General features: G+C 54.9%; 1 protein-coding gene across 1 annotated transcript in view; it reads right to left on the reverse strand.

Annotated features, from left to right (window-relative positions):
- Positions 1-1,537: 1,537 nt before the first annotated feature.
- Positions 1,538-14,463, reverse strand: part of SLC2A9 (solute carrier family 2 member 9) — a 75,939-nt gene continuing 63,013 nt past the window's right edge. The window contains 4 exon segments of the mRNA XM_023536623.1: positions 1,538-1,657; positions 1,832-1,907; positions 2,586-2,687; positions 12,654-12,765. Of these exon segments, the coding sequence (XP_023392391.1) occupies positions 1,647-1,657; positions 1,832-1,907; positions 2,586-2,687; positions 12,654-12,765 (301 nt within the window). The 3' untranslated portion in view covers positions 1,538-1,646.

Consider the following 14,463-nt stretch of genomic DNA (forward strand, 5'->3'; position numbering starts at 1 on the left):
CGTGTGTACGTGTGTGTACGTGTGTACGTGTGTGTACGTGTGTACGTGTGTGTACGTGTGTGTGTACGTGTGTGTGCGCACGTGTGTACGTGTGTGCGCGCGTGTGTGTACGTGTGTGTATGTGTGTGTACGTGTGTGTGCGTACGTGTACATGTGTGTACGTGTGTGTGTACGTGTGTGCGTGCGTGTGTGTGCACGCGTGTGTACGTGTGTGTACGTGTGTGTACGTGTGTGCGCGTACGTGTACGTGTGTGTACGTGTGTGCGTGCGTGTGCACATGTGTGCGTGTGCACATGTTTACGTGTGTGTATGTGTGTGCATACGTGTGTGTGCGTACGTGTGTACGGGTGTGTATGTGTGTGTGCGTGCGCATGTGTGTATATGTGTACGTGTGTACGTGTGTGTGTGCGTGCATGTGTGTACGTGTGTGTACGCGTGTGTGTGTGTGTGTGTACACATTGGGTGTGTCTGACTTTGTCAGGAGAGGCCTCACTGGGCCTGTGACATCTCAGGTGACGATTCCATACCAGCTTATTAACTTCATGAGAGCAGAGACTGCCTGTCTCCAGATTTGCTCCCCAGTGTTTCCAGGCCCAGCATGGGGCCCCCTGGCCATCCGCTCCAAGGGCCCCGAGGGGGAATACGCCCGGGAGTGGGGGAGGGGGAGGCCCGCGGGACTACGCACGGACTACGCACGCTTCCTCCTGCATGGTGCGCTCCCTGTTCCTCCTGCAGCCTCCTGACCGCCATCACAGCAGTGGTGTGTGTGCGTGGGCAGGTGCGCACACAGGTGTGTGCCTGACGCCCTCCTCGGCTGTTCCCGGGCCCATTCTGCCCCCTCATTACAACATTCCGAGGTCCCGGGTGGGGAGAGAGGCTTTTCCCTCGTCACAAATGTGACGGGACATGGAACGTGATGCAAAATCAGCAACGTGAAGGGAGAAACAGAGGTTCATGTCTCTCTGCTCTGATAAAAACTGAGTGTGTTTCCGTCAGCACAGAAACCCAAACAAAGAGGAACCGCAGCAATGCCCCCTGGGAGATCTGGGCGGTCTCAGTCCCACCGTGGCCTCCGATGGGGCCTCTCACAGGGGACACAGACCCGGAGCCAGGAATGGCAGGGCCCTCAGTCTCGTCCACCCTGGCCATTTTACAGGTCGGGAAACTGAGGCCCAAGGAGAGGAGAGGACTTTCCCAATAGGGAAATGGCGGAGCTGGGGCTGGGAGTGAGTCGGGGTAAACGGAGGCTCGGAATGCTCCACACTGCACTCTCTTGCGGGTGGCGCAAGGTGGTGGTGAGGGCCCCGGGAGTCAGGTGATTCCATGGCCGCTCGCCCTATGCCGGTCACCTCCCACCCCCAACTTCTCCAGAGCTGTCGCGAGCCTTAAATCAGTTGAGCACATCGAGGTCTTGGCCAAGCAGAGCACATAACCAGTGGCCAATACATCTTAGGCATTACCATTATTGTTATTATTGTCATCATTGTTACCTCTTCTACGCTAAACTGTAACTTCTCTCTGGGCACAGACTGTAATTTGAGTGTCTTCGATTCATCCCAAATCAGTGTGTCTGGCTGGTGGGTCTCACACCATCAACCGTTGCTGTATGTTGTATGTTATCATTAACGCATCTTTTGGTGAGCGCATCACCCACCATCTATGGGATGGAAACGAAGGCAGTCATGGCACGTAAGGGCTGGGGGCTCTCTCTTCCAGCCCCCTCCCCAGTCAGGCCTCGTCCCTCCCTGGGCTGTGGACTCCCCCATCTGTACAATCCATCCGTGGTGCTGTGAGCCCCGGGCCAGCTGGTGCAGAAGTGGGGGTGCCTTACCTGGACCGCTACAGAAGGAGGCGATGATGGCCAGAATACACGCAATGCTCAGGTAAGGGGTCCAGGGGGCGTGGTCCTGTGAGAGCAGCGGTGGGCAGGTGAGGAGGCAGGTGCTCGAAGGCCTGGGTTCCTGTCACAGCTCCTCCTCCATTCACCTGTGTGACCGTGGACAGGTCGCTTTCCATCTCTGAGCCCCAGTTTCAGGGTCCGTAAAATGGGGATAATGATAACCCCTAAGCCATTTAGCCGCCTGCTTTACAGACGCAGGGAGCAGAGAGGTTTGGCGAAACGCCAAAGTTTCATGGCGAGTAAGGGGGAAAGCCAGGATTCACATCCAGGAGGTCTGGCCCCAGAGTCCCTGCTGGTACCCACCAGCCAATGATGTGACAGTCGTGCAACTGTCTCCTACGGCAGAGCCAGGCATCTTCGCAATTGTCTAGGCGATCTCTTCTATCCCACAGATAAGTAAACTGCAGCTCAGAGAGGGGACATATATTCCCCAAGATCACGGAGCTCACGAGCAGCAGAGACAGGACCAGAAGTCAGGGGTCTCATCTCCCAGCCCAAGGACTCATCCCTGAGCCCTGCTCCCCAGCAGCTTGAGAGCCGAGAAGGCCCTGGGGGAGGCCACAGCGCCAGAAGTGTCCGCAGACAGTGCCAGCTTCCCACGCAAGGGCCCCAGAGCAGCGAGGCGGGAAGCCAGCCCCACGCTGACTCCCCTCAGGGCGTGACAGGCACAGGGCGTGACTCTCACCTGCAGTGTCGGCGTGACCGTGAGGATCCCGAAGAAGAGGGCCATCAGTCCAAAGCCGCCCATGAGGAGCGGTCTCCGTCCCAGGCGCTCGATGACCAAGCCCTAGGTCAGGGTCAAAGAGAGCTGGTTACTACTGCGCCTCCTGCAGGGAGAGAAGGGGAGCGGGGTGCTGGGAACCCGGCTCGGGGTCAGGGTTCAAGGACGACTCTGCTCTGAGACAGGCCGGTGACTCTCTCCAGCCGTCCTTTATGAGAAACAAAGGGAGAAGAAAGTGACCATACTCGAGCCGCTGCCATGCGCCCGGACATTCCCGTGTCCTCCTGATCTTCGCCTTTAGGGGAGGGTAGACCTGTCTGCTGGGGAGTCTGGGAGAGGAACCGAGGGGACGTGGTCGCCGCAGCCCCTCCCGCTTTGGAGCCAGGCCGGCTCCCTCCACGTCCAGCCCCCACGTCCTAGATTTCATATGGCAGACGGCGCAGGGGTGGGAGCAGGCAGAGAGGGTCCTGTTGTTTCCCACTCTGCCCGTGCCTGGCTGGGTCCGTTCCATTCTGGGGTATGATACCAGGAAGCTCCCATGACTGCAGCCCCTCAAGCCATGTCCCCAACCCAGCTTCTGCTGCAGCTGCAGGACTGGCATCAACCTCCCGCCGGCTGGGCCCTGTGTCTGCCCCTTCAAACGCCAATGGCCCTGAAGAATGGTGATTGCAGTTAAGTTTCAGAGGCCAGCAGACTCGGCTTGTGTCCTGGGTCTACCGCTTCCCAGATGTGTGAAAGCTAACACGGCACTTCGTTTCCCAGAGCCCCAGGGCTGTCATCTGTGAAAGGAAGACCGAAATACCCTCCGCCAAGGCTGTCTGGATGGGCGGACAGGCTGACATTCAGCACGCACACCAGGTCTCCCGATGACGTCAGGCGCCCACCTCTCCGCTTTCCTCCTCCCATTTCGTGGAAAGAGAAAGCGGAGAACCGTTGATGATGGCTCACGCCGGTTGGGGGATGTGTGGTTATTATTTAACTTGTTATTTTTCAGCCTTTTTCCGAGTATTCTACAGTGAGCTTTTTTACCTTAAAAAAAAAAAAAAAAAAAAGTCTAAAAGATCAACTTAGCTAAAGCATGAAGATAAGAATCTCTATCCCGAGTCACAAAACTTTATTCCTTCTTCATCTCCAACGATTTCCAATACCCACACCGGCAACTTTTCATCTCGGGGTGGAATAGCTTTTTACTACAGTGTAAGGACGTCTTAGCCAACCCCGTGGCAAACCAGGTGAGGAGCACGTCGCATACGATGCCGGCATTCAGGCGCTTCGGGGGTGGGGAGGTTCTGGATGTTTGTTTCATTCCCCTAAAGTCTCCAGATGACCCTGAGCCAAGGTAAAGCTGGACACACTCCCCCCGCATGTGGAATTAATCTCTAAGTACGGTCTAGGAAGACACCAGGGAACTGAGAAAGAGAAGAAATGAAAACAACGCTCTCTGTCCTCGTGGGACACAGGACTGGCCTGCAGGTCTCCCTGCCTCCTCCAAGTCCCATTAAGGTCTCTAAGTCCCCGGCTGTCAGAAGCGATCGCTGTAAATGTGGTGTATCCGCTCACCATTAAAATCCTGAATGAAGACTGTAACTCAAGACCAACGGCAGCCTCAGGAGGTACCGCGGTCAGCTGGGGATGGGCTGTCAGCCTCCAGATGCCCCCCAAAAGCCCCTCTGGGGACTCCAGAGCCACAGGGTCATTCATCCGTTCAGCAGCCACTCACCTGGCACCCACTGCCTGCCTAAAGCACCAGGACATCTGGTAGAATAATCACGGTAAAAAATTTTTTTGGTTAGGATTTAAAAATCGATTTCATCGGTGGGTAGTTAGATTCGATAACATGTACCCTTTTTGGTTGTACAGTCCGGTATGCTTTGAGAAATTCATACACGCATGAAAACCGGATGGATTTTATGGGTTCATCTCTGTGTCGTGCCCTCTGTTTACAGCTCAGTGTGAAGTGTGTGACGTACTCAGCGCTGGCAGCGTGCCTGTTCCCAGGGCTCCGGGGCCCAGGAAGAGCTCATCTCATTCCGCCACAAGCGTGGGCCTTCTGAGCGTAGAGGACACCCCTTCTTCCTGTCCTATTCCAGGCCAGGCCCCGTCCTGGGAACCTCCTGGCTTGACCCGACTTGCTCCTGTGAGCTTGCGGGCCGAGCGGCTGACTGTGCGCAGAGCCCCAGAAGGCGGCCATTGGTGGAGGGCTCAGCCTCCCTCAGCACATCTGGTCTGACTGCTCTGTCAGTTAGGGGGTACACCTTCCCCCAAACGGCCTTAACTGAGCCATTCGATTATGTGCTGAGGGCTTGTTGTGGGCCAGCGCCTAGCTTAGCGGACCGTGTTACTGTGTGACATACACACAGTCTTGTAACACACACACAGACTGAACAGTGGGGCAAGATGATGCCTCCCAGATTGGGGCCAACGCCCAGTATCCCAAATGGTTGTCCTTGGTCTTGATGCTCTGAGGAGGAGCCTTGCCACACCCGGGATTAGTGACCCTCCAGGCAGAAACTGGATCATTGCCAAAGCTTTAGCGCTAGGCACTTTGGGAGAAAGGAGGATGGTGTGATTATCTCGAACGCAGCTCTCAGTGGAGGAAGGACAGCAAAGGCAGATTGCATGACAAGGAACAGCATGTTTCTGTATTACTTCTCACGCCTAGCGATTCTGTTTTAAACATGAAAGCATTGATCTTTGCTTCCACTAACCTCTGAAAAGCAGCCGAGACCTTGGCAAGTTGCGGTTATTCCTAAGTTGTTGGAGCTTTAAAGCCTGTGCTCAGAACCAGGGTCTGAGCGATAACTTTCTGCTGGGAACAGGCTCTCTCTAAATTAAAAGTTAAAAATAATTCATCGGAACATAAACTTCGTTCAGAAATTTCTCTTTAAAAGATGAATGTATGTGAGGCCTGTCTATCTGTTTGGGCCACAGGTCTGATAAATGAAAAAGTTACTTTTTAAATGATTATCATTGGGGTCCATGAACCCCGAGAATAATAAGTTAAAATGGTTTTGAGACAATTTAACCAAAGTACAAAATCAGACATGGCTGGGGGCCAACTGGACTAGCAGGAAAGGCTGGCCGTAGACCGGGCTTCTCCAAGGTTTCCAGTCCTGGTAAAAATTCTTCCTGGGGCCAAAGCCATAGCTTCTGCAGCTTCCAGGGGGAACACAGCCCTGCCTCCTGCCCGCTTCGAAAGGAAAAAGTGGTTCATAGGAAGCTTATGATCATAAATTTAAACTGTTCTCAGTTTGGGGCAAGTCGGAAAAATTTTAGCTTTTATAGAAAAGAAGTTGAGGAAGAAATCCTAGATGGCCAGGTGACATAGGAGTCAGTGCACGGACACCAGGGGCACAGAGCCGAGAGCCGGCGGGCAGGGGGCAGTGTCTGGTGGGGGCGGCCATCACTCGGGGCTGACACAAAGGAACGCAGTGCGCTGCCCCCACCCAAGTCCCCCACCCACTGTGAGCCAAGCCCTCCGCTTCCTTAGGTGGGGGAGCTGGTGTCGCTGGCTCCGACACAGGGGAGCCCAAGGAAGCTACCAGACACGGGGAGGACATCGGAAGACATTTGGTGGGAAATAAAGGCCCAGGGGCACATCCTGGGAGCCGGACAGGGGGCGGCAGGGCCTGGCTGGGCTGTGTCCTTGGCCAGACTCGGAAAGGAAGCGCCTCTCAAAGGTATTGTCAGGGCTGGGGCGGGCGAGAGCAGGGGCTACAGGGACGTGGCCTTCCAGCACGAAACGGCCTGCCTGCGTGGGCCGCTGGCCCTGGCGCTGGGTCCCCCTCACCTCCCTCCCCTCCAAGTTCCCCACCCCCGTGAGGATGAGCCTCAGAACCAGGAGAGCCCCCATGTTGCCGTGCACGTTTCCACCAAGGCGACGGATTACATAAGTGCTTCTCCAATGACGACGCGGGAATCAAATACGAAAAGCCGCTGGCCCTGAAGTTTAATTTCTCCACTCTGGTGGGTGCTGCCCACCTGGCTCAGATGGAGCCCCTGGCAGCCACGCATGCCCTCCGGGGAGTTTGGGGGCCGAAAGGGGCGTCTGTCTCTGCTTTTGCTTCATGTGGCCCCCTCCCTTCTACTAAATTCCTGTAAACTGTTAGATAAACTGGGACTTAATCTAATAATTCCACGGAGGCCGGGTGCTTTCTCCTCGCCAGCTGTGGCCCCGGAAATGCCGCAGCATCTTTTATCGTGGACCATTTGTATGCAGAGGAGGATTAGCTGAACTCAGTCCTTTGATGCCCATTTTAGGTCTGACGATTCATGGGAAAATCGGCCTCTTTTCCAGCCTCCAGACAGTCTCCCTGCTGCTGCCCTCACCACCCTCGCCCCGGTCTGTTCCCTCGGCAGTGGCCAGAGGGATCCTTTTCACGACAAGGCGCTCAGCGGTCAATACCCCCGGCCGCGTCCCTCCAGCCCTGCCGGACCCCTGCCCTCTTCAGACTGGTGACAGGTTCCTGCCTGGGGCTTGCTCTGGACCCCCCGTGCGCCTCTCCAGATCCACCTGCACCCTGCTCTGTGACCTGGACAACGACCGAGGAGCAGAGGTACAGGCCGCCTGCTGCTCCCAGGTGCTGTCAGCAAATGGGGCGCCAGGAAGAAATCGGAAGCGGGGAAGGAAGAGAGTGGGACCCAGGTGCTGGTCCCCGGCTCCCCCGGGGCTGGCTGTGTCCCTCCACTGAAGGCCACTGCTCCTGACGGGTGGCCTGCCCACCCCACACTCCCCGACCCCCGAGGTAACCTGCCCTCCGACCACACTGTGCCGTTTCTGTCCTGCTGGGGCCTGTCTGGATATCAGGGTGACAACTCCCTCATCCTTGGGCCTGAGACATATTTCATGCAGCCACCTACTCCATCCTTCAACGCCCCCCTCAGTGTCCCACCCTTCCTCCCAGCACCCTTTACCTGCTAAGCTCCCACTCGGCTGACTCACTCATGTCGCTGTTCATTACTTGTCCCTCTACCAGGAGCTTGTCTTCCGGCGGGCAAGGCCTTCGTCTCCTCTGTCCACTGACGCATCTCACACACCTGGACCTGCTGCATCTCACGCACCTGGACCTGCTGCATCTTATGCACCTGGACCTGCTGCATCTCACGCACTTGGACCTGGTGCATCTCATGCACCTGGACCTGCTGCATCTCACGCACCTGGACCTGGTGCATCTCACACACCTGGACCTGTTGCTGGTACAGAGCAGGGACCCGACCAGCATTGCTGAATGCAGAAAGAAAAAACGCTCTGGCCCAGCTCCATCTTCTAAGTTTTGGGGGGCAGCAGGGCATCTTCAGACTTCTTCGTAGCACATGTTTGGTTCTCTTCAGGAATACGAACAATTGTGTCAATGCGCTGGGCTCACAAGAGGTGGAACAGCAGACATGTCTTCTCTCACAGTTCCGAGATCGACGTGCCCGCAGGGCCGTGCCCCCTCTGAGGGTGCAGGGGAGGACGTGCTCCAGCCTCTGCCCCAGCTCCCGAGAGCCCCTGGGCTTCGTGGCCTCACTGCCTCTGCTCGTGGTGTTCTCTGCGTGTCCAACTCCCCCTTATTCGATCAGCTCACCCCCCTTTCCAGAATGATCTCATCCTAACCAATGACTTGCACAAAGGCCCTATTTCCAAATCGAGTTACATTTGGAGGTTCTGGGGGTTAGGATTTTAACATATGCATTTTGCTGCACACAGCGCAGCCTATAACAACAATTAACGTTTATTGAGTACTGCTCTCTGCCAAGCAGTGGGGCACTCGTGTATAATTCTCACGAAAATGCAGATCTGTTATTATTCTCACTTTTCCTAAGAGAAAACAAGGGCTCAGAGAGGTTAAGTGACTGGCCCAGGGTTGCCCAGCCAGTAAGCTCGGGGCCCGGAGACCGCAGAGCCCCCCGTTCCGCCATTCGCCTCCCTAACGAGCGCCAGGCGCAGCGGCTCGAGGAGCGGCGGGGAGTTCTGAGGCCTTGATTCTGAAACCGGGGGCTTTGTCGGGAAGCAGAGGCGGCTGTAGGCCGTGGAAACCGATAGGATTTTTTTTTTTTAATTTCAACTCTATGGCATAGTCCATTCCTGACAGCTACGCAAACTTACTGCAATGAATAAAAAGCAGGAATGACTGACGCGAACTCTGTTTCTCCTGATTTCAGAAAGCGCAGAGTCTCAGCTTCTCAATGGCATGAGCCTCGTGCTCCGCAAGCTGCCGCCCCGCGTGGCAGCGCATGCTCGGGCTCGTCAGGCTCCAGTGACACTCGCTGGAAGTTCACTCATCAGAGAATGAATCCTGCTCCAAGAATAGGAAAACCAGCCATTTCTGCAAGATGGCAATTATTGACAGCTGCCCAAGCTGGTGGGCGGTGCCAGGAGCCAAAACTAATTGCAAGTCAAATGAACAAAAATGTCTTTCTCCACTTAATGAGGCCCAAAGCCATTTCAATAGACTGTCAAAATCTCAGTGAGAAGAGAGAGTGAAAACCGGAAAGTCTCTTTGGTAGGCAGTTACCGCAAGGGATGGATGAAATCGTATCTGTATTTTTGGAAATAAGGCAAGAAGAACTTTTGAAAGAGCGAGGGGTGAGATCATTCTTGTGGGGGGGCGGCGCCCTGAATACTGCCTCTGTCAGGTGCAGTGGGCCTTCAGGTACTCTGCCTTCTGTCTCCATGACAGTTCTGTGCTGGGTTCTGTGGCCGCTGTCACAGATGACCACAAACTTAGTGGCTTAAAGCAGCGCATATTTATTCTCTCACAGCTCAGGAGGTCAGAAGTCTAAACTGATCTCATGGGCGACATCACAGTTGCTAGAATGTTCCTTCTGGAAGCTCCACGGAAGAATCTGCTCCTTGCCTTCCCCGGCTTCTCCAGGCCGTCCGTCCTCCTCGGCCGGTGGCCCCACCCTCCGTCTGCACAGCCGACAGCTGACCCTGCCACCTCCGCTTTTGCCATCCCGTTTTATCTGACTCCCGCTCTCTCCTCTCTGTCACTTGTAAGGATCCTTCCGATTCATCGGGCCACTTGGATGATCCAGGATTACCTCCCGTCTCGAGATTCTTGACTCCATCACACCTACAAAGCCTCTCTGCCGTATACGATAACACATAGCCTCCGGGAATTAGAACTTCGGGGTGGGGGGCGGTAGCCTGCCTACCACAGGTGGGCCTGCTTATGTCCATTTTAAAAATAGCAAATAAATTCGGAGATGCTGGGCGATTTTCCCAAGTCCGCTCCGCTGGCAAAAGGGTGTCTAGGGTTTGAACTCAGAGCCGAAGCTCTCTCTCCCCAGGACCTTGTTTCATCTCAGTCGCCCGGCTTCATACCGAATTCCGCCTCGTGATTTTCCAGGGATGCCATTTAAATGCTACATTTCGAATGGACCATTTCTAATGGACGATTCTGTGTCTCCAGCTCTCAGGGGGAGGGCAGGTGGCTGGGGTCATGCACACAGTTGCCCGGGGCAAGCTGCCCAATGCACTTCCCTTCCCTTCACCTGGCTAAACCCCCCCGGCCCAACAACCCCCCGCCTCCCAAGCCCCCCCCCCAAGAAACCCCCCCCGAAAACCCCAAAAGGAAGTCAACCCAAGGGTCCAAGCGGCACGTGTCTGACGCTGGGTCTGTCTTTCTCTCTAGATCATGACAATTTCACTGGTGATGTTCTAGCGTGAGCATGATACGGGAGTGCCATAGCGGCTTGTGGAACGCATGAATGAATGAATCCACCACCAGAGCTACGAAGCTGTCACTCCCCGCCGTGGGCCACACAGAGGTCCCCATACCTCTAGAACACACATGATCCAAATGGCCATGATCCACCATGATCCAAACTGGAAGGCAGCGAGAGGCAGACCCTTCAGAGGCTGTGATGCTCGGCTCTGGGTTTGAAGGGTCCTCTCCTCCTCTCCCCGGGGTGGGGGTGGGTTATGTCATTTACCTCCTTCCTGGGACTGGCACGTCCAAGGAATACTTTGTCAGATATCGTCAGCTTTTAAAGAAGACGATGGGCCAGCCAGACAGTGGGAACGGAAGGAGATGGGGCGACCGAGGTTGGAAGCGTCACCATTGCCTCTGCTTGCTCTTCTTTCGAATAGGGTGAAAGCGAGACTTTCGGGAGTGGGGCGAGCCTTCACAGGATCCCGTGGAGAGTGCTCGGGGTCTCGGGGAGCACTAGATGTTAGCTCTCCCCACTCCCTCAGGTCCCTACCTACTGGCCGTCTGGGTAAGTCATTTCTTCGAGACTTGGTTTCTTCAACTATCAAAAGACTGTGACAGTCCCTGTAAACCCTGCTGTCCGCAAGGATGTTCATCACAGTCTTGCTTAAAATGACAAATAAAGGGACCCTACCTACATACGGCAAGAGTAGCTGACGCTGAGCGCACGTCGTCTGCCTGGCACTGCTCATGTCATTTAATATGCGGTCACTCGTTTAATCCTCGCCCCGCCCCAGGAGGCAGGGGCGATGGCCCTATTACAGAAATGAGGAAATCGAGTCACAGAGCTGTTGAATAACTTGCCCGGGGTCACATAGCTCAAAAGGGTCAGAGCTGGGATCGGGATCCAGGCAGTATGTCTGGCTCTGAGCAGGGACCCCCTACCCAACCCCCGTCTCCTGGCAACCCCGACCCTACAGACAACAGTTAAGCAAATTACCACATTACCGGTTTGTCAAGAATGGTGGGGCTTGCACACCAATTCCCAGGGGGCGATGCTCGCATGCTTTTCTGTGTATGCTTTCCACTGTGATATAATTTACGCAAACCAGAGGGAATGAAAGGGAAAATCGTTCTGACATAAGTCTATGTGAGCAAAAGCCAGGTTCAAGTGAGCGTCTAGAACAGCATCACTGCCGTGTGGAAATAAAAGATACGTCTATGCACAGAAAAGACAGGGGCGTTTGGGCCAAACTCCCTTGGGTGCTGTGATCGTAGGTGATTTCTGTTTTGTTTCTTCCTGTTTTTCTGAATTTTACACATTTACCCTAATGATTTACCCCAACCTCCCCTCCCCAAATAAACCTTGTAATTTCCACATCGTTTTCATTCCAGACTGTGCTTTTCCGCGGATCAATAGAAATGATAATGACAACGGGGGACAGTCTGGAGCACGAGACAAGAATTTTATGAAACGTCCAGATTATGAAACATCGAAATATCTTCCCTCCAATAAAAAGTCTGCAGACGGCAGGACAGGGAGACCGAACGCTGGCCTCAGCACTTCCGTGGCAACTATTTTTTAAAGCATCCTGTTAAATGCCCTGTGAAGAGCAAGTTGTAAAACAGCATTCTGCCGAAAAGGAGCCAGAAACGCGACTGCACGGCGCGGCGGGTTTGCGCCGGCTTCTGTCCCGTCGTCGGCACAGGTCGCTGAGTGAGAGCGGCAGTCAGTGCGCTACTTCGTCAAGGTCAGAGAGCAAGGTCAGAGAGCAAGGCCACTCCAATTCCGACGCTCTTCTCTTTCCTTTGGAAATGCGGGCAGTGTGCCTAAGACGCGAGGCTCAGACCGCACACCTGCCAGCCAGAAGAGACAGGGATAGCTCATAAAGGGGGCAACGGAAGCTCAGAGAGGTTGGGCGCGGCGTCCAACGTCACACAGCCAAGAAGCTCCGAAGCCGGGATTCCAAGCTGGTTTGGTCTGATTGCGAAACCTGTGCGATTTCTGCTAGAGTCTGCGACACCCCTTCCCCCCAAATGCTTACTTCGCATACCGGAGACTGAGAAAGAGTGATGAGCCCTACGTTTCTCTTCTTTCAGAGATTGTCGCTCATCGTTAAAGTCACCCTCTCCGCGATACTTCTCCTGTGCTTTGCCTTGCGAACTCCTACACACCCAGGGTGATAAGGCGACAGCCCGTGGTTCCGAAACATTTTAAAAGTCAATGCAACAGGAACTCTGGTCTGGACTCCCAGGGAGACACGGCCATCTTCTGCATGATAAACTCCTAAAATTCAGACACCTTTGGAGTGACGCCTTTAATGGGGACTCGGGTTCACAGCAGCCCTGCTTAAGCCCCTGCGATGTTCGCAGGAATGACGCTCAGCTTACTCACAGAGAAGATGGAAGCCAAGATCTCGCAGCCACCTGTGCTCAGGGTGATGTACGGGATCTCTTCTGGAGGGATCCCAGCTTTCCCGAAGATGCTGTGGGTGTAGAACCAAATCCGTAAGTCAGGAAAGAGAAAGATGGGAGGAGGGTCAGTGAGGGGCATCTATTTCCGACATTCGATCCAGGCGCACGTGGTCTCTGAGATGTACTGCTAAATGCAGTCACAAGGTGGAGCCACGTGGCGTGGCCGACTGCTTGTTTTCTCCCTCCTCCCACATGTCCCCCTTCATCAATAACAGAACTCCCACACTACCGGGAGTGACCCATGCTCAGCGAAGTGTGGCGATTGGCTATAAACAGAAATATTGGCGGGGCTTCCAGGAAGTCTCCTTAAAAAGAGCTTTTCAACAAGGAGGTGTGATCTCATTTTTTGCCCTTTCTCCTTTCTGCTGTCAGGATGGTGAATGTGAGGGCTGGAGCTTCGGCAGCCCTCTCGGATCACTAGGTGACCTCGAGAAAGCACTGCTATTAGTCCCCATGGTAACTTTGTGAGAATTAGAAAGGTCCCTGCTTCACAAGACACTATTGTCAACTGGAAAACCGTTATAATAAATCTACAATGGGTACGGAGTGAATGGAGCTCCCGAGGGCTGTAGTGCACAATCTGTATGACCAGCGCCTTTGCCTGGGGATGGGGACCACCTGTTCAGATGCCGGAGCAGGAAGTCAGAAGGAGCCTGTGTCTTTATTGACTGCAGTAAGTCTATCATTTATTATCCACACCTGGTCCTATTCGAGGGCGTTAATAACCACTGCAGGACCACGGGCATGCGTCGGGACTGTCCAGGGCAAAGCAGGCCGTGTGGTCCTTGAGCACCAGCTGTACTAGCCCTGCCAACTGTCTTCATGTGAGCGGGAAAACCTACACTGTTTCGGTCACCATGGAGGTTTCTGTCACCTGAGGCCAAACCTAACCCTAGCAAACACTCGTGGGGCACCGATCCCTGGGCTGGAGTTTGCAGACCTGGTTCCATCTCGAACTAGCTGTGTGACCTCGGGAACTTACCCGGCCTGTTGAGATTCCTTCTCAAGGGAAGGATAACCATGCCCTTCCTGTGAGGGGTCAGGAGCTGTCGCTGTTCACTCCTTTGGGGGGTTTGGATCACCAGGCTGGACACCAGTGGCTTCTGTGCTCTCCCCACCCCACCCGTTTCCTTAAAAAGCAAGTTCGCTGAATGACAGAAAACCACGCCGACCTGACATTCGAGGCCGGAGGGGGACCCGCCGCCTGGAAGAGCCTGGGACACACTTATCAACGGAGCATCGGGAAGCAGAAACGTCGGCACGCATCCCTCACAGTTGCCAGGCTGGACCGCGGCTGGGCGCGCTTCGCTCCTGCTTCGCTTCCGGAGAGAGCCCCCGTTGCCACGAATTCATCCTGTTTCCCACGTTTGTCTAGGAAAACATTTTCATGGTCGGGGGAGCAGACAGGATTCAGGGCCTCCTCGCGTCTCCGGGCGCTTACTGCTCAGTGAGGGGAGAAGCACTTCTGACAGCCGCAGGCACAGCCAGAGCCCGGTCAGAACTGGGGCTTCTCCGAGCTCACGGGCCCTGACGCGACCCAGTTCTTAAACGAGTGACAGCACTTTTCTCCGCTCCTTCCAGGCCTGTGTCACTTCGCGTCTCGGCGATGGAGGTCAGAGGGGTTAGTGTCCCTTAGGGCTACACGGCCGGGCGTCTCAGGGCAGGAGTCTTTCAACAAGAGAAGAGCTACAATCATCGAGCACGAGCTCCGTGGCTGGCCCTGGGCTGAG

This window comes from Pteropus vampyrus, unplaced genomic scaffold (assembly GCF_000151845.1).
Source record: "Pteropus vampyrus isolate Shadow unplaced genomic scaffold, Pvam_2.0 Scaffold163, whole genome shotgun sequence".
Taxonomy (NCBI): domain Eukaryota; kingdom Metazoa; phylum Chordata; class Mammalia; order Chiroptera; family Pteropodidae; genus Pteropus; species Pteropus vampyrus.